General features: G+C 45.4%; 1 protein-coding gene across 7 annotated transcripts in view; it reads right to left on the reverse strand.

Annotated features, from left to right (window-relative positions):
* DOCK8 (dedicator of cytokinesis 8) overlaps positions 1 to 19,060 on the reverse strand; it is a 229,527-nt gene that overhangs the window by 105,288 nt on the left and 105,179 nt on the right. For all 7 annotated transcript variants that reach the window (XM_045469434.1, XM_045469433.1, XM_045469432.1 and 4 more), the window contains 2 exons: positions 15,877 to 15,970; positions 14,704 to 14,866 (listed from right to left, as the gene is read on the reverse strand). In XM_045469434.1, coding sequence (XP_045325390.1) covers positions 14,704 to 14,866; positions 15,877 to 15,970 — 257 coding nt within the window. The remainder of the gene's footprint in view (positions 1 to 14,703; positions 14,867 to 15,876; positions 15,971 to 19,060) is intronic.

Genomic DNA, 19,060 nt, shown 5'->3' on the forward strand with positions numbered 1-19,060 from the left:
TGAGTGTGGAAGCGAATCCTTCCCTGGTTGACTCATGGAGTGACCGCAGCCTTAGCTGCCATCTTGACTGTGGCCTTTGAGAGCCCAGAGTCAGTGGCACCCAGCTAAGCCACACCTGGACAAACCACATGGACTGTGAGATCATGAGTGCCTGTTGATTTAAAAAAAAAATGTTTTTATTCATTTTGGGGGGGGTGGGATGCAGAGGCATCGAGAGGGAGAAAGAGAATCCCAAGCAGGCTCCTCATTGTCAATGCAGAGCCCGAAGTGGGGCTCGATCTCACAAACCGTGAGACATGACCTGAGCTGAAATCAGGAGTCATACGCTTAACCGACTGAGCCACCCATGAGCCCCTGTTTGTTGATTCATGCTGCAAAGCTGCAGCAATAGACAACATATGGTTTTAAAAAGCATAGGTCAGGTATTTGCTGACATTTAAACATGTGATTCCTTTATTTATTTTTTTAATTTTTTCTTAATGTTTATTTATTTTTGAGAGAGACAGAGACAGAATGCGAGTGGGTTAGGGACAGAGAGAGAGAGAGAGAGAGACACAGAATCCAAAGCAGGCTCCAGGCTCTGAGCTGTCAGCACAGAGCCCGACGCGGGGCTAGAACCCACGAGCTGTGAGATCATGACCTGAGCCAAAGTCAGATGCTCAACTGACTGAGCCACCCAGGCGCCCCAAACATGTGATTCCTTTAAATATTGCTTTACACCTTATAAAATTTCTGCCTCTTGACTGGATCTCAGAGTTATCCTCCTGGCCTAAAGAATATAACATAATGACGACTTATCAGTAAGGTTCTTAATATTGAAAGAGCCTTTTTGTCATCAATCTAATCTCCAACTAAGGATAAAAATTAGAGAATTACTAACATCATAAATCAGGGATGCCTGGGTGGCCCAGTTGGTTGAGCGTCTGATTTCGGCTCAGGTCATGATCTCACGGTTCACGGGTTTGAGCCCCATGTCGGGCTCTGTGCTGACAGCTCGGAGCCTGGAGTCTGCTTCACATTCTGTGTCTCCCTCTCTCTCTGCCCCTCCCCAACTCATGCTCTCTCTGTCTCTCTCTCTCAAAAATAAATAAATATTTTAAAAAAATTAAAAATAAATAAACATATCAGTAATTTTTGTTTGGGTCTACTTCTGATTCCATTACCTGAACTAATTAATGTCTCTTCAGCAGGCTGTGACAGGTCGGGTAAAAGGTAAGAAGAATGCCCAGAAGTACTGACCACAAACATCCTTCCTTCTTCCCTAACACAGCAAATTTTTAATGAAAGCTTCCCCAACTAAAAACAGAACAAACATTTCAATAATCTTTGGCTTTGTAAAAGCCTTAACATTCAGGTTTTAAAGACTGTTTTGAGGCAAAATCTGGACTGGGCTGCATTTTTTAGGAGACCACCAGACAGGACTGTCACGTGGCTGATGAACATGAACCAACTTGTATGTTCTTTTAAAGCACAGAAGGAGCACATTTTTTCCAGGCTTTGCACATACTTTCCTAGAACAAATCTGCCCAGCTGACAAAAATACATACACATACCAGAAAATTTCCAATCTCTGCTGTGGCTACAACTGACTTTTTTATTTTTTCCTTTGGTTTGGGGCAGAGACTTTATTTAGCCCCCCACCCCTTCAAAAAGAAAACAAAAAATCCCAGCCAGTGAGTAAGTCAATACTACTCATTAAAACACTTGCTGCATCGTTCCTGACATTTTTTTTTTTTAATGTTTATTTATTTTTGAGACACACAGAGAGAGAGAGAGCTTGTGTGGGTGAGGGACAGAGAGAGAGGGAAAATCCGAAGCAGACTCTAGGCTCTAAGCTGTCAGCACAGAGCCCAACGAGGGGCTCAAACTCACGGACCGTGAGATCATGACCTGAGTGGAAGTCGGACACCCAATGGACTGAGCCACCCAGGCACCCTCTGATGGGTTGTAATATTGTCAGATCCCTTGGTTTGGGTGGGGGAAGAAAGTAATGCAGTTGGGGGTCTATGAAGACATAAATCGTCCCGATGCCCCCCCCCCCCCAGCTCCCTCTATAAACACACGCCTGCTTTGGGTGCTTGGGAGAGAGGGGGCTTGTCTGCGTTTTGGAGGTGGGGGAACTTGCAAATATCTCAAGGTGGCTGTAGGACAAAGTTGCATGCATGGCTGTCAGCGGGTTGGCATTTTTATAAGTGGTTCCGGTGTCTCTTAGGAGACCCGGGCTATGCCTCCAAAGAGAGGCGTCACTCCTGGTCTCTTTCAGCACCAAGCATGGTGCCTGGCATGTGGCAGGTGGCCCCAGCATAGTGGCCAGGTGAACGTGTCAACATCATTCAAAGGAGACCCGTTCTGCTAGGTGTGCAAGCTTTTCAAAGGACAGGTATGGTGCTCCGAGGCAGGGGTGAGCAGGGAGGGTAGGGAGGAGTTCTCAATCCCCAGGCTCATCACCAGTGTGATGGTCTGTGCCCACCCCCAGACCACTAGGAGGGCTGGAGCAACTGTCATTGTCATGGGCTGCACCTCTCCTTGCCCTGGAGACACACAGAGTTAGCGCCCTGGCTGCTGGCCAGAGACACGGATTCTCAGGCCAGAGTTTGGGTTCCTTTCAACGTGACTCTGGGAGAAGACACTCATGAAATCAGCAGGTGGCCCGCTCCCGTTTATCTGTCGTGGTGGCGTCGTGCTCAGTACTACAGCGATTCTGTGACAACACCAGCTACCGCAGTCCCTGGAAAAATCAGCGACCTCAGAGGGACACGTAGGGGTCCCAACGACTTTGGAGGCACCACCTCCAGAGCTGTGCGTCTGGCCTCCCCCACCCACCTCTGCCCCGGACCCCCCTTGGGGTTCACACTTAGCAACATCAAACATCACTCCGCTGCAGATGTCTTCCTCCACGACCTTCTACAAATGGCCACACACACCCAATATCCGCGAATCAAGCAGGGAAAATGCTGGGAGGTGCTGACATGTCTACAGAATCACGTGTTAGGTAAATGCTAAATTTCTGGCAAGTTCCTGATCCTCACGGGGAAAGCTCTACATGGGTACCGTGCAAAAAGAAAGGGTTCGCCTGACACTCACTATCGCTAGCGAGCTGGCCGGGAACTTTGGTTGGAATATCTTTACCAGACAGCATGCCCACCATCCTGTCCTGATGCGTCAACAGACCCTGGACATCACGAGGGAAACTTTCCACCCTTCACAAGCACCCCCTCTATTCCGCTCTGTCAATGCCATTCGCTGAACGTGGCTCTGCCTGCTGAGTAAATCCTAAAAACTCAGAGGCTGCTACGTCATCCACGCAGAATCTAACTCGTCAAATACGGCCTGGCCTGAATTCCAGGACCAGGGAAGAAAAACCGTGAAGAAAACAATGGGAATATCAAAAAATTTTACGTGAGTTACCAATGGGCGGTTTCAATGCCAGCTTCGCGGCATTTAAAAGAACTGCAGACGATCTTTCATTTTCGATGACTGGTGAGAAAGGAGCCCCTCCAGGGGCACGAGAGAAATAGGGCCTCTTTTCCAGCCGTAATAGTGTCAAAGTTAGTCATCAACTGTCTGCTCTCCTGACCTTCACAAGACCAGGGTTAACCTTCTGAAACAAGACTATGGGAAGACTGAGTTCTTCCAATCCAAGTGGTAGGTCCAATCCAATCCCCAATGACGAGATCACATCAAAACACCTTCCCATGAGAGTCATGCCTTCCCCAGGCACCTGCTTGGAGTTGAATCTCAGAGACAGACCACACAAGGCAAGCTGGGGAAGTCACCCTGGCTGTACCAGTGCCTTGCAGAGGAGATAATCGGGGCGCTAGAGACATGAGGGACGCAGCTGCCTCCCAGATGCCACCAACCAGAGCAAAATACCGGCAAATCAGCTAAAAACCAATCTGCCTCTACCCCTCCCACATGCCAGACCAAGAGCATTTACGGAGCGAGCGGGTTCCGCCACTTGCATAAACAGCGTTAGGTCCTGAATCAGGGAGCAACGTACTACCCTCAAGGAGTTTACGATCAGGTTAACCGCAAACACTTAACACAAGTAAAACAATTAAGAGGCGTATTGTAGAGCGGTTTACACTTCACAAAGCACGTTCATGCGCAAAGTCTCTATTCATCTCCCCAAGTATCCCAGAGGTATCCCATTTCACAGATGAGGAAACCGAGAGTCTCTTGACTGTGATCATGGGTACTTTTCCTTGGCACCACAGAAGCCTCCCTCCAGGCTGAATGGTCCTGTTTGGTAAAGACACTTCCTCCCACTTGTCCCCATTAAAGTTGCTCCTCAGGTTTGGTCTCAACGAAGTTTTACCGGTGTCAAAATATTGGCTGGAAGGGGGCCTGGGGAGCCTAACTGTTCTCGGTTTGCTTTTTCACAAAGCCAGGACAGACCACTAATTTGATGTTTGTTCTTTACAAAAGCAAAAGCAGCCATTGGTTAGTCCACTCCGCCACGCGTGGGTTGGCTGGTGAGGACAGCGGGAGAAAGTCTATCCCAGGAGAATGGATCACCTCCCTTCCCTCTTCCTCTCCTCACTAGGAACGTCTCACTGATGTGACGGGAGAATTACAGCAGCACCCAAGTGTCCTGGGTGATGTGTCCTTTGGCAGCATGCGGTTCAATGATGGTGAAGTAAAAAGTTTTGCAACCGGGATATGTAAAGGCTGGTGATGCATGAGGACAAGAGAGAACAGAACTCCGAGCGTGGGAGGAGCCAAGGTTTCTGGGTTTGTCTCTTTCTCAATTTTCTCAAAGGTGAAATGGAGTACAGTGTGTGTGTGTGTGTGTGTGTGTGTGTGTCCCCAGGGGGTGTGAACTGGCAGCCCAACATGGCAGTGATGTAAATCTAGCCACAGGATGAAGAAACTGGTCTGCTTCCTGTCTTTGGACCCAAGAAGGGATCTCAGAAAGGCTGTTGCACTGGTCTTGGGACCCTGATGAGAGAAAAAACACCACCCATGTCACCCTCAAGAAGAAAGTGGCCAGGGGCGCCTAGGTGGCTCAGTCGGTTAAGCATCTGACTTCGGCTCAGGTCATGATCTCACGGTCTGTGAATTCGAGCCCCACGTTAGGCTCTGTGCTGATGGCTCAGAGCCTGGAGCCTATTTCAGATTCTGTGTCTCCCTCTCTCTCTGACCCTCCCTCGTTCATGCTCTGTCTCTCCCTGTCTCAAAAAGAAATAAACGTTAAAAAAAATTAAAAAAAAAAAAAAGTGGCCAGGGCCAAAAGGAAGCACAGGTGTGAAGGTTTTAAAACCTGAAGCTCGGGCATCTGGGCGGCTCAGCAGGTTAAGCCACTGGCTCTTCCTTTTGGCTCAAGTCACGATCTCATGGTTCCTGGGATCTGTCTACGTAGAGCCTTCTTGGGATTACCTCTCCCTATCTCTCTGCCCCTCGCCCCTCAAAATAAATAAGTTAATTAAAAAGAAAAAAGAAACTCTAGGAAAAACTGAGACATCAGCTTTGAGATGTTCTTATTGCTAAATGTCTAATTTTTAGCCCGAGGCATGGAAATCTCTTTAAAACCATTCAAATGAGCCAGGAAGTTGAATTCCTCGACTGTCATCCTTAGTGAACTAGAAGATGGCTATTCCTACACAGCTGCATGGATCCCAGTTTACCTCCTGAAGGTTGTCAAACAAAGAACATAAAACAAATGAGGTGGAACGGGCACATTTTTGGTTTTATAACCTTTTTGGTATTTAGGTTGGTGGGTACGTGAAATTCATTTTTTCAGTGGTAAATATCCATGAAATCCGACTGTATAATTTTCAAAAATTACATTACACTGGAACACTCAGTCCTTCCCTGCTTACCTATCAGTAAATAGCTGAATCTAAATCAGTAAAATTTGAAATAAAATATATTTTACTTTGTGTTATGGGGCTAGCCAGCCTTGTCCCAACCGGTACCCACGTTATGCCCTGGGAAGACCCTAACACAGCATCTAATATTTGGCCTCAGGGCATTGTGACTTCTGCTGAGAAAGGCCAAGGGTGAGGTCTGAGGCCCAGAAAGCACAGGACGTCCATTATTATGGAGGGCTGTTAAAATACCTCTGCTTTAGGGGTCCCTGGGTGGCTCAATCAGGTTAAGCATCTGCCTTCGGCTCAGATCATGATCTCTCTCACCATTCATGAGTTCAAGCCCTGTGTCAGGCTCTGTGCTGACAGCTCGGAGCCTGGAGCCTGCTTCAGATTCTGGGTCTCCCTCTCTCTCTGCCCCTCCCCCACTCGTGCTCTGTCTCTCTCTCTCAAAAATAAATACACATAAATAATTTTTTTTTAAATACCTGTGCTTTAGAGATGGCCAAACACGGCTGGTGGAGAGTGGATGAGCCTGTACCTTTAGATCATGTATCAAGTACACAACAAAGTCAGAACTGAGGGTGAAAAAGCTACAGAGGAGGGAAGATGTTTCCCCCTGCACGGTCCCCCTGCACGATGCAGGAAGTAAGAGGGAACAATTCTCTGAAGGATATGTGATCAGAGGACAAGCCACTTCAACGAACGCATGTGAAAATACTAATAAAAGAAATAAGAAGAGTCTAGACATCAAAGAAACCAGGCTTCTCGAATTTTAGGAGGCTCCTTCTAATCTGGGCTGACTGCTCAACATCACCATCATCATCATCATCAAACGTGGGTCCAGATGGGTCTCACTTTCGTTACCATTTCCCTGATGCTTCTGCCCCATCCACCTTACGCTGCCCGTCTGTGTCCAAACAGGACGCTGCACCAGCCTGTCTGCCGAGCGCTGTATGAAGGATCCAAAGCAAAAATGACTTTCACCATCGTTCGGAGCACGGAATGGGATCTTTCAGTAGGACGCTGATACTAACACTTAGTGGACACAAAAGGAAGGAGTGTAAACCAGAGACAAATGTGGGGCTGTGACATGTGGCATCAGTGACATTACCGAACACAGAACCCTCTGTGACACTAGTTCATTACTGTCTCACTCACGTCCTTTCTTTTTTTTTTTTTTTTTCAACGTTTATTTATTTTTGGGACAGAGAGAGACAGAGCATGAATGTGGGAGGGGCAGAGAGAGAGGGAGACACAGAATCGGAAACAGGCTCCAGGCTCTGAGCCATCAGCCCAGAGCCCGACGCGGGGCTCGAACTCACGGACCGCGAGATCGTGACCTGGCTGAAGTCGGACGCCCAACCGACTGCGCCACCCAGGCGCCCCTCACGTCCTTTCTTTAAAAGAATTTTTTCTGAGTAGAGTGGACACATGATGTTACCTAAGTTTTAGATGCACAACATAGTGATTCGAAACGTGCCAGATTTCTAAGGTCATGACTAAGGAAAAGAAGGCAGATGTTGAAAGGTTAGAATACTTGTCTCTGCAAAAAATGACAATAGCCATCTTCCGGGACATGGGGATACTTTCCAGTTTTTCTTGGTCCTCTGCTTCAAGAGCCAAAAAAAAAAAAAAAGAGTTTTCCTTTAATAAATCAAGACTCCATCTGCTTTGAAATGGAAAAAAAAACTAGGTGTGTCCACACCTAGAAAGTGAGCAAATTGTGCCCTCAAGTGGCTGAATGTTGTGGTGGCAGGCTGGCTTTGCAAAACTTGCACTTGTTGGTAAGCCATCTTAGCTAACTGGCTCCCTCCTGATTTTCATTCCAAAAAGAAGGAGGACACCCGAGTTTTGGAGCAAGGCATCGGGAAGGTGAGACTGTGTTCCCAATTTACTCTTCAGACCAACTTGCCACAGCAAAGTCAAGCGCGGGGGCTTAAGTATCTGGACAATTCAGGCACCAGGAATTCACTTTGCTTTTTGCCTGTGTGGCACTATTGTTCCAAATGAAATGCTAGTTTATAATAAACCCCATATTCCACAAGCAACTGCTTGCTAAGACTAGTAAAAACCAAGGACTGGGTTTTCAGGCTAAAGAACTCTGCTAGAGTTCTTTAAAGATCCCTTGAAAGGGTGACAAGCAGGAATTTAGCCAATAAACAGGCTTGCACAGGTGTGAAAAGTTATAGAAGGTTCGTTTTCACTGTAACATCATTTGTTACAAAAGATTGGCAACATCTTAGATGCTCAGGATCAAGGGCTAAATAAATCATGATCCATCTGAATGAGACTCAGTGCAGCTGTAAAAAAAAAAAAAAAAAGAGGCAGTTCTATGTATTCACACAGCAGTGCTCTCCCCAATACGGTATTCAACAAGAAATCGAGGTACAGAACGGGGTGAAGATTTTGGTATACTTGCCCTTGTGAAGGGAAGAACACCAGGGCTATATTGGCTCGTACAGATACTGTTTCTCTCCAGAAGGATGCATACTAATAACAACGGTCGTTTTCATGGGCCAAAAACAGGACTGAACGGTGGAATTTACACGATTTTCATCTATTCTGTTCACCAGTATTTCTCCAGTGTTTAGAAAAGGGCCCGGCACACTGTAGGTACTCAATATTGATAGAATAAATAAGAGAATAAAAACAAATAGATATAAACACATACACACACACGTCTTTAAAAGGGTGTCCCAAAGGCAGGCAATTGAATGGCTAGAAGTTAGGAGTGTGAGAGAATTTTCACTCTGCATTTTTGTACTTTAGTAATTGAGATCCATTAAAATAGGCTACGTGTTCCAAAATAAGTAAAACTCAAACGACTCAAGAAACAAGAATGGGGGAGTTGTCATTTCGACAGTTATTTAAGGAAGGTATTGTTTGATAGTGACTTACACCAGGGCCAATCACATCAGAAACCACCAATTATTAATTAGCAGGAATGCTGGAGTGCTGGAAGCATCTGGGCTATGCTGTGAAAATACTGTCCCCATGTGGAGAGGTTTCCCGCTGTGTTGCAGCGTCTTGATAAACCAGGACTTTCTCTTTGCCAAATTCACCTCACCTGATACCCCAGTGTATGTTGGGATTGCTTCCCAAGTCAGGTGGATGGAGTTGCCTGGTTCTCTCCAGGGGGTCTCCCAGTGGGGGCTGGGCATTTGCACTTTTTTTTTAAATTTTTTAAATATTTATTTTTGAGAGAGAGAGAGTGTGAGTAAGGTAGGGGCAGAGAGAGAGGGAGACACAGAATCCGAAGCAGGCTCCAGGCTCCGAGCTGTTAGCACAGAGCCCGAAGCGGGACTCAAACTCACAGACTACGAGATCATGACCTGAGCCGAAGTCAGATGCTTAACCGACTGAGCCACCCAGGCGCCCCTTTTTTAATTTTTTAAATATTTATTTTTGAGAGAGACAGAGTGTGAGTTAGGTAGGGGCAGAGAGACAGGGAGACACAGAATCCGAAGCAGGCTCTAGGCTCTGAGCTGTCAGCACAGAGCCCGACGCGGGGCTCGAACTCATGAGCCACGAGATCATGACCTGAACTGAAGTCGGAACGCTTAACCCACCGAACCACCCAGGCGCCCCCGGTACTGTGTTATTAATTTCCCGCTGTGCTTGCTTTGGTAGCACATAGAATAATTCCCCGCAGTGGACCCTGAGACACCCCCAGCCTCAAGACACAGTGCTGAAAACGTCCAGTCCGGACGTACGGCCGGCTGAGCTCAGATTGGGAGTCCCCTTCCCTGGACCAAATAAAAGTCTCTCTCAAGGACACCGTCCACTCACCATGGCCCAGCTCCTTCCTGACCACCTCATCCAGAATTACTTCTGGTTCATTCCTTTCCTTATAAATCGTATTCGCTGCATTTTACCTTCCAGACACCCATGCAGGATCCGCTCCCACATTTCTCCTACGCCCTTCTTTGTATCTCTGTGCATCACAGGTCTGCCAGTCGTTTTCAGACCCCCTCCCTGTGATATGGGAGGCACCTCCCTGTTCAACCAGACATCAGGCGAACCTTGGGAATGCAGACGGCCGGTCTGAGAACATTCAGCTAAATAGGAGGAGGCCTGCAAACAGCTCATTATCCATCAAAGAAATCATGTTCTAACTGATACACTTGTTCTCGGCAAGCACGGTCCTCCGCTGCAAGTCAGCTAATTGGATGAAAAGACCTCAGAGGCTTCTGGGGGCCGGGCTAAGAGATGAAAATGCACTTTATGTGGCTTTCTCTGATATAATCACCAGCTAAAGGGACGGCGAGGAGATTAACAAGCTCATTACAACCTCAGCACCTGTGATCTCCGCACACACCCCCGTGGCGGCTGCAGAAGGAGACGTCCTGAAAGGTTGCGCTGGGCCTTGGCGACAGCCCTGCTGCTCCCCCCCACCCCCCCCCCCCGTGCCCCCACCGGAAGGCAGCAGCTGGTGTCCCCGTTACCAGCTGCCGGGCGTCCCTGGGAAATGAGCCAGGAGTGGGCTCAAACATGTTTCTGGTCTAACAACTGGTCTTCTCTTCCTCTGGCCGTGGAGAAAGGGGTGCCAAACTCAGATTTGGATAATCCTGTTTACCAACCTCATTTTCCCCGATGTTCTTCACAATCATCACTGTCCTGCTGGTGACTCTGCAAAGGGCCCGGCCTGGGTCTGTGGCAGGGAACGAGGCTTGCGGGACAAGCCTCCACGCCTGTACCCGAGCACGGGGCCCGCAGGGGGCCAAGGTCCCCGGTCTGGAAGACACCGGCCGCTCCTGGGAATAGCACTTTGGGCTTCAAGTGCACCTCCTCCCTTAGAATGTTTATTTTACACGTGACCGACCCGCTTTGGCTCAGGGGGATATTGCTGGAGCCCAGGGTAGTGCTCCTACAGTTCATGCAGATTCCTCCTTAAATCAATCTGAATAAGGCAGAGGCACCAAGGTGGCATCCACAGAGAACAGACGAGGTGGTGACCCTGAACGAGGGGGTAGGAAGGATGGGGGCAGGGACTGAGGACAGGAAGTCAGTTTCAGCCTATCCTAAACCGATTCTGTTTGAGGCTCCATGGCAGATGCTCCTTTAAGACAGGTGAAAAAAGAAGTTCTACTGAGTTCTACTCACACGGTGTTCACTAGAAGCCTCACCCGTATTACAGTCCTGTAATATGTGTGACTCTGGCCACCACTCACATTCAAGGCCAGGAAATTTCCATCTGTCATTAGATCCACGTAACAGTTCCCTCCACCAAGGGAGCTCTGCAGTTTAGGTGAAAATTACACAAATTTGAAATTCAAATGCTGGATGTGATACCCTCAGGCATTCCCTGCCTGACCCACAAGACACACTCTCCCCAAGATCCAGGTAGATCGAACTTTGACAAGCGAAGCCATAATTTCAAAGTCATGAGGTCAACCCTCCGTAAAACAAAGCATTGTGCCTGAATTTACCGGCTCTGGAAATTTTAATCTTCATTTGTTTGATTTTGGTAGATGGATGCAGCCGTGACCAGGATCAGAGACCTGGAAACAGCAATGTCAATAGGGCGAGTTCCCCAATGCCAAACCCTTAGGATGGTATCCAGAATCCCACTAAGTCAAAGGAAAACTTTCCGAAAAGAAAAACTGCTGTCCCTGTTACATGGTAAGACTCTCAGGAGAGATAAGGGTTTAGGACAAACCCACTGTTGATCCCATACTGTAAACAGGTTTAGAGATCCTTGCTTAGGGACACTTTGACCAGAGGGGAAGGGGATAGAAAAGCCACAAGGTTGTGAGTTTCCGGAGGTAAAAGGAGATGAGAAGCAACAAAAGGTGGGGGTGGGGGGGGGTGCGGATTTTGACAGAAATGAGAAGAGTGGGTCAGCAAAGGCCAACAGTCTGCTCACTGATCTGACCCACTGTTGAGACCTAACCTGAGGCTTCCATTTCTATTTTGTGAAATGGGAGGGAGATACAGGAAGGGAAAAGATTCGTCCAGGGCTGGGTTGCTGCTATGACCAACCTAACTGAAACCACTCTAAAGATTTGGACAAGAAGCTCTCCAAATTCCTTGATGTTTCCCCACTAAGAGGTTCTGAGCCAAGTTCATTGTAACGCTCCTTCCTCAGACAAGCTAGAAAGTATGGCGGCCTAGGAGCCAAGAGAAGGCGTTGAAGGAAAACGAGAGACCTGGTTTCTAATGGGCTGGCCTTGGCGCGCCTTCACTGCGCACCTGCGGGTCCGTTTCTCCTGATGCCAAGTCGGGTTCAGAGAAATCTGTCCAGACTTGTCCTGGTTAGTACCCCTCCATCCCTTGAATCATCAGGTGCACTAATGCATTCTGAGTCCCGCTGTGATGTCATTAAGGCAGCATGTTTGCAGCAAGGAGTAGAAGGAGTTGTAAATGCCTCCCCTGGGTGATTAAGTGCTGAGGACGAGCTGACTAAGAATTCATTTGATGCAAGTTTATTCCGCCACAAGTACTTCCTTTTCCAAAGGTAGGATAAAGTTTCTAAAAAGATACAAACACAGTCTCCACAAGCAAACATTTTCATGCCTTCATCTCCCCCTAGGGAGTGGGGAGCTGAAACCACTATCCCAGAAATACTTATCTAAGGAGAGGGACTGGGGCTGGGTTTGTATTTAGGGAATGAGAAAAGACCACGGAGAGCTGCTTTAGAAAGGATGAGGTAGAGAAATGACCGCGTGGACTTTACTGGTACTGAAAGGAAGAGGCTCATTTTTTTTTTCATGTTTATTCATTTTTGAGAGACAGAGTGTGAGCAGGGGAGGGGCAGAGAGCGGGGGAGACACAGAATTGGAGGCAGGCTCCAGGCTCTGAGCTGTCAGCACAGAGCCTGATGCGGGGCTCGAACTCACGAACCGTGAGATCATGACCTGAGCTGAAGTCAGATGCTTAACCGACTAAGCCACTAGGCACCCCATGAAGAGACTCATTTCAAACTGACCAGATGCTTGTTTATATTCCTTTCTGTAATTTTCGGCCTCAATGAATCACTCACCTTCTCTGGGTCTCAATTTTGCGCATCGAGAAATGTGAGGGTGGGGGTGGGAATTGGGTGAGTTTTGAAATTCTTTGCGTTTCAGTCCCACATACACACATGTCATACTGGCAAATATGCATGAGGGTCTGGGGAATCAGCTCACTTGTCCTGCTGGAAGGATTGCGCGCTGGTACAGTTTTGGAAACAAGGGGCAGTATGAGAAAAGCTGAAAATGTGTATCACTGGTGACCCAGTAATTTCACTTTAAGGGATGTTGCTTAGGGACACTTTCACACATCTGCCCAGAGAGACAAACACAAAAATTCTCACCTTGCATAGGGTTTGTAAGAGTCCCAAATTGGAAAATAAAACCCCAGAAATATCTATTAATAGAAAAACAGGAAATGGATAAGTAAAATATGGCATCTTCACACAAAGGAATACTATACAGCAGTTAGAAAGAATGACTAAATGCTACATAGGGGCACCTGGGTGGCTCAGTCGGTTAAGCTTCTGATTCCTGATTTCAGCTCAGGTCATGATCTGGCAGTTCATGGGATCGAGCCCCACATGGGGCTCTGCACTGACAATATAAAACCTGCTTGGGATTCTGTCTCTAATTCTCTCTCTGCCCCTTCCCCACTCATGCAGGTGCATGCACACTCTCTCAAAATCAATAGACGTTAAAAAATAAATGCTATATGAATCTATATTAATATTTCTAAAACACAAGCTGTTAAGGACTTCCCCTTGATGATATGTGTGACAAACTGAGTAACTATACAGGATAATGATTGTAATGGAGTGCAACCCACCACATCAATAAAATTCATGAATCCACAATAATAAAGAAAACTCATACTGCTGTATGAAAGTATAGGGTAACATAGAGTATAAAGCTATTTAGGTACATTTAAAATGAATATAAGAATAATATCATTCAGGGTTCACAAATACATGTATGTATACGGGTGTGTGTCTCAAACCAGAGAAAATAGAGGAAAGAACCCATCCAAGTTCATGGTTAACAACTGCATTTGGGAGGCAAGGTAGAAGTCTGGGACTTGAGGCTGGGGATAAAGGAGGCTTCAATATAACCAGTAAGAATGTACATGTGTATGTATATAAAATACAAGAAACAACAAATGTCATTTCTAGACGGTAGAGGAAAGGCACCTGTTCTAACATTTTTCCCTGCATTTAAGTTTTTTTCTCAAGATAAAAACGAATAGATATGAGCAGCAATGGCTTTGGAAGACGTGTGTTGACAAGCTTCCCCACCCCAGCCCCCTGAGAAGGCACTCTAAGAAACCGAGGCAGCCTAACTTGTTAGGTTTTTACCATCTAGTTCCGTGACGTCCAATATGGTAGCCATCAGCCACTTGCAACCATTTGAACTTAAAGTGAAATTAATAAAAGTTAAATAAAATCAAAATTTCAATTCTTCCATTGCACACACCCCAATTCAAATGCCGAAGAGCCACACGTGGTTAGTGGCTATTGTATCGGGGAGCACACGTAATGAAGACTTCTATCACTGCTATAAATGTTACTGGACAGAGCTGGTCTTGAGCTAAAAAGCTTTCTTTCAGACAATGAGAACATTTTTGGTCACACTGGTCTCCCTATTATGTCCTTCTGTATGTATAAAATACCAAGGTAATGACTAGCAGGATTATTTCCTTTCTGGAAGGAATATGTCCACTGTAATCCCAAATTCCAACTATGATGTAACACGTTGTTAAAATTAGATAAACCATTTTTAGAAACTGATCTCACAATTATCCGTAGTTATGTAAGCATCCTATTTCATTTTCCCCCAAACTTAAGGAAGTTGAGAAGATCAGTTGAAGGATAATGAGCGCATTCTCCAAACAAAACTCTACATGTGGGTTCCAAGGTTTTCCACGAGCCTTAGTTTCTTACCTGTACACAGTATGGGGGACATAGACTTCCCGGATTGGAAATTCCAAAATCTCTTTGTGGGGACGCGTCCGGTTTTCAGGAAAAGGTTTCACTGGTAGCATTTCAGGAGTCAGACAGCAGTTGATGATCTCTGGAGCTGGAGAAATTTCCAGTCTGAGCAAGCCTACAGAGGGAAAACAGAACTGTTTCAGTCAAGACGCTGTCATGTTCCACGGGAGTCAAGAAAGACTGTTATACTATATTTCTTTTATTTAAAAAAAAAAAAGGGATAAGTTGTGGGAGTGTAAGAATTTTGGAATTCTCAGCTAATTTCTGATAGTTGGAGAAAGATCATGCGATGACCACTTTTGAGATTCAGTTTCTAGAAATTAAAAAGCAAGAAATTGTACAAGGAGTAGAAATGGATCTTTAAACTTCCTTTCGGGGCGCCTGGGTGGCGCAGTCGGTTAAGCGTCCGACTTCGGCCAGGTCACAATCTCGCGGTCCGTGAGTTCGAGCCCCGTGTCAGGCTCTGGGCTGATGGCTCGGAGCCTGGAGCCTGTTTCCGATTCTGTGTCTCCCTCTCTCTCTGCCCCTCCCCCGTTCATGCTCTGTCTCTCTCTGTCCCAAAAATAAATAAACGTTGAAAAAAAAAAAATTAAAACAAAAAATAAATAAATAAACTTCCTTTCAAAGCTACCACACTATAATAGCACACACACACACACACACACGTGACTACTGGTGGTTTTCAAACTGGGTTCCCTGGTACCCCAGGGTGCTGCAGAAGTGCTGGAACTATCAAATTGCTAATAAGGAAGATGCTCTCATCTTCTACCAAGGCAGCTCACTTTCACTTTTCTTTTTAAACTACGAGTTCCGTACAATATTTTATTTGATAAAGAGGCTCCTCTGTTCAATTATCTGATTATCCGAGACACCAGATCTAGAGCATGATGTTCCTGAAATAGAAGTAAAAATAGAAATAGAAAGAGAAGTAGAAGTAGAAACAGAAATAGAAATAGAAACAGATTTTCAAAAAAAGTAGACCAAGTCAGACTCTGAACTCCTATGGAAAAATCCGACATCTCATTTAGCAAACATTATTTTATAAACTGTAGCATCGGACAAGTAATGTGTCTACTCATAAATGGCTCTGGCAAAGCTAGAGAGGAAAAGACAAGCCATCCATACCTGGAATTGACTTGACTCTTCTCTGTAAGGAGGAAGATCTTTTGTAGTCAGCCAAAAACTTGAATAAGTCTTCATCACTAAGGCGATCCCCCTCCTGCAAAAAGAGAAGTTAGGGTTAGCAAGAATGCACCATGGGCTCCTGGGTAGGGGCCAACGATTTCCAGGAAGATTTTGATCTTTAAGTTTTATTCTAACACACTTTCATAGAAATTAGGGTTGCAGCCAATGCTGAAATAATTTAGTTCAACCTCTTGTGAAATATTCCTTCTCAGACCCATATAGCAATGGAATAGAATAGAAACCCAGAAAACCCAGAAATAAACCCACAATTCTATGGTCAATACATCTTCAACAAAGGAGGAATGAATATACAATGGGAAAGAGACAGTCCCTTCAACAAATGGTGTTGGGAAAACTGGACAGCTAAATGCAAAAGAATGAAACTGGGCCACTTTCTTACACCATACACAAAAGCAAACTAAAATTAAAGACCTAAATGTGAGACTTGAAACCATAAAAATCCCCGAAGAAAGCACAGGTAGTAATTTCACTGACACTGGCCATAGCAACATTTTTCTAGATAATGTTTCCTGAGGCTATGGAAATAAAAGCAAACTCTTAGGACTATATTAAAATAAAAAGCTTCTGCACGATGAAGGAAACAATCAACAAAACTATAAGGCAAGCTATACTGAATGGGAGAAGATCTTTCCAAATGACATATCTGATAAAGGGTTAGTATCCAAAATATATAAAGAACTTACACAACTCAATACCCAAGAAACAACTAACCCAATTTAAAAATGGGCAGAAGACATGAACAGGCATTTCTCTGAAGAAGACATGCAGATGGCCAACAGACACATGAAAAGATGCTCAACATCACTCATCATCAGGGAAATGCACATCAGAAGATGTGGATCAAAAGATGAATGGATAAAGAAGATGTGGTATATATATACAATGGAATATTACGCAGCCATGAAACAGAATGAAATCTTGCCATTTGCAACAACATGGATGGAGTCAGAGAGAACAATGCTAAGCAAAGTCAGTCAGAGAAAGAGAAATATCACACAATTTCATTCACATGGAATTTAAGAAATGAAACAAATGAAAACAGGGGGAAAAAAGAGAGAGGAAAACCTAGACACAAACTCTTAACTCTAGAGAACAAACTGATGGTTACCAGAGGGGAGAGGGGTGGGAGGAGGGGTGAAGTAGGTGATGGGGATTAAGGAGTGCGCTTACCATGAAAAAAATAAACAAATAATAAAATAAAATAAAATAAAATAAAGCTCTGTGCAAAGTTTAAAAGAAGGTGCATTCGTTGTTATCAGGGTAGAGATTTAAGCACTTCAATTTGATATGCCTTATCAATTACCTTATTTGGTTCTTTTATACCCTGACTTTGCATTCTCTGGGCTTGTTTCTTTGTTGGTAAAATGGGATAATAATAGATCCTACCTCAAAGGATTACTTGGGAGGAATACAGGAGTGTACTCAATATTAACAGGGCTCAGAAGAGTGCTTCTGGGTGTAGTGTTGGATAAATGATGCCATTCTGCAGATTGATTTGTCCATTTGGTCTGTCACAGGCTAAGACAGACAGTTAAAAATTTGCTTCTGGGGCGCCTGGATGGCTTAGTTCGTTCAGCGTCTGACTTCAGCTCAGGTCATGATCTCGTGGTTCCTGAGTTCGAACTCTGCATCAGGCTCTGTGCTGCCAGCTCAGAGCATGGAGCCTGCTTCCGATTCTGTGTCTCCCTCTCTCTCTCTGCTCCTCCCCGCCCCCTCATTCTCTCTCTCTCTCTCTCTCTCTCTCTCTCTCTCTCTCTCAAAAATAAACATTAAAAAAATTCCTTCTAGGGACAGTTTATGGACAAGAAACCAAAGACTGATCATAAATCTGCAATTAGATCAGATGACTGAATGAAAGAGGAGTGTAATAAAATAAAGACACCTTTTACAAGGGGGAAAAAAAAAAATTTCTTTCTCTACTACTCCCGACCTATTGTTCCCAGCCTCTCAACAATCCTTCTACTACCTTCTTAGGAAGTCTGTGTGACCATTAGAAATCCAGGCCAAAGGTTTCTCTCCCAGTAACTTAAATCCACTCATGCGTGCCTTATTCTCTGGAACAATACAGAGTAAGGTTCCTTCTTTCTCCAAAGATTTGAAGATAGAGAAAGCATCTTTCCATCTTCTTCCTAGCCTCATTTTCTTCACATGTGTCTTGATTAAGAAGACTAAGTGTCGATACTACTCTCCAGGTGCCTACATGAGACAGGTATTCTGCTAAGGATTCAAGGATTCAAGGGCAAGAGCTCTAATCCAAAGGCTCGGGAAAGTAGGCAGGTGGGTCTTATTCCCAGGTACAGATGAGAAATGTCAGTTAGATACTCTGGCCCCCACCCCAACCAAAGCAATACAATGGGAAGGCGGATATCCCAAACAGAAACAAATGCACATAATATGAACCTTACCATCTTGACCATTTTTTAGTGGACAGTTATTAGCGTTAGTACATTTACGGTGTTGGGCAACCAATCTCCAGAATTCCTTCATCTTCCAAAACCGAAGGTTTCTGTGTCTATTAAACAACAACTCTCCATTCCTCTCCTCCTCCAGCTTCTGGCAGCCGTCGTTCTACTTTCTGTCTCTTTGAAGTTGATTACTCTAAGAGATCCTGTGGTTTTTACATGACCTCAATGTCTATTGAGCTAATAAAAAGCACTATCTGCAATGGTCACCCCTCTATGAGCAAACAAATATGGCAGAAACGTGGAAAGCCTGCGCATGGAACAGGAGCAAGAGGGACAACAGCTGGGCCAGGAAACCCCAAGACCAAGGGGGAAAGGGATGTTTCCACCAGAGAGTTTTCATAGCCTCAGAGATGAACTGACCATGAGAATTCAAATAGGAGAGTTTGCATTAGTGGGAATGAATCCTTCCGTCAATCAAATGAGCCACCACTTGCTGTATCCCGGTCACCGTGTGAAGAGCTTTACACACCTCGTGTCATCAAACACTCCCAACTGCCCCAAGAAACAAGCACCGCCCTTCCTGTTCTGCAGGTAACGAAACTGAGGTTTGACGAGGTTAACTAACATGCTCCCCTAATCATTACCTATACCTCCCCCTTTAGGCTCCAACACCCAGGCCATCGCGGGGAGAAATCCAG

This window comes from Leopardus geoffroyi, chromosome D4 (assembly GCF_018350155.1).
Source record: "Leopardus geoffroyi isolate Oge1 chromosome D4, O.geoffroyi_Oge1_pat1.0, whole genome shotgun sequence".
Taxonomy (NCBI): domain Eukaryota; kingdom Metazoa; phylum Chordata; class Mammalia; order Carnivora; family Felidae; genus Leopardus; species Leopardus geoffroyi.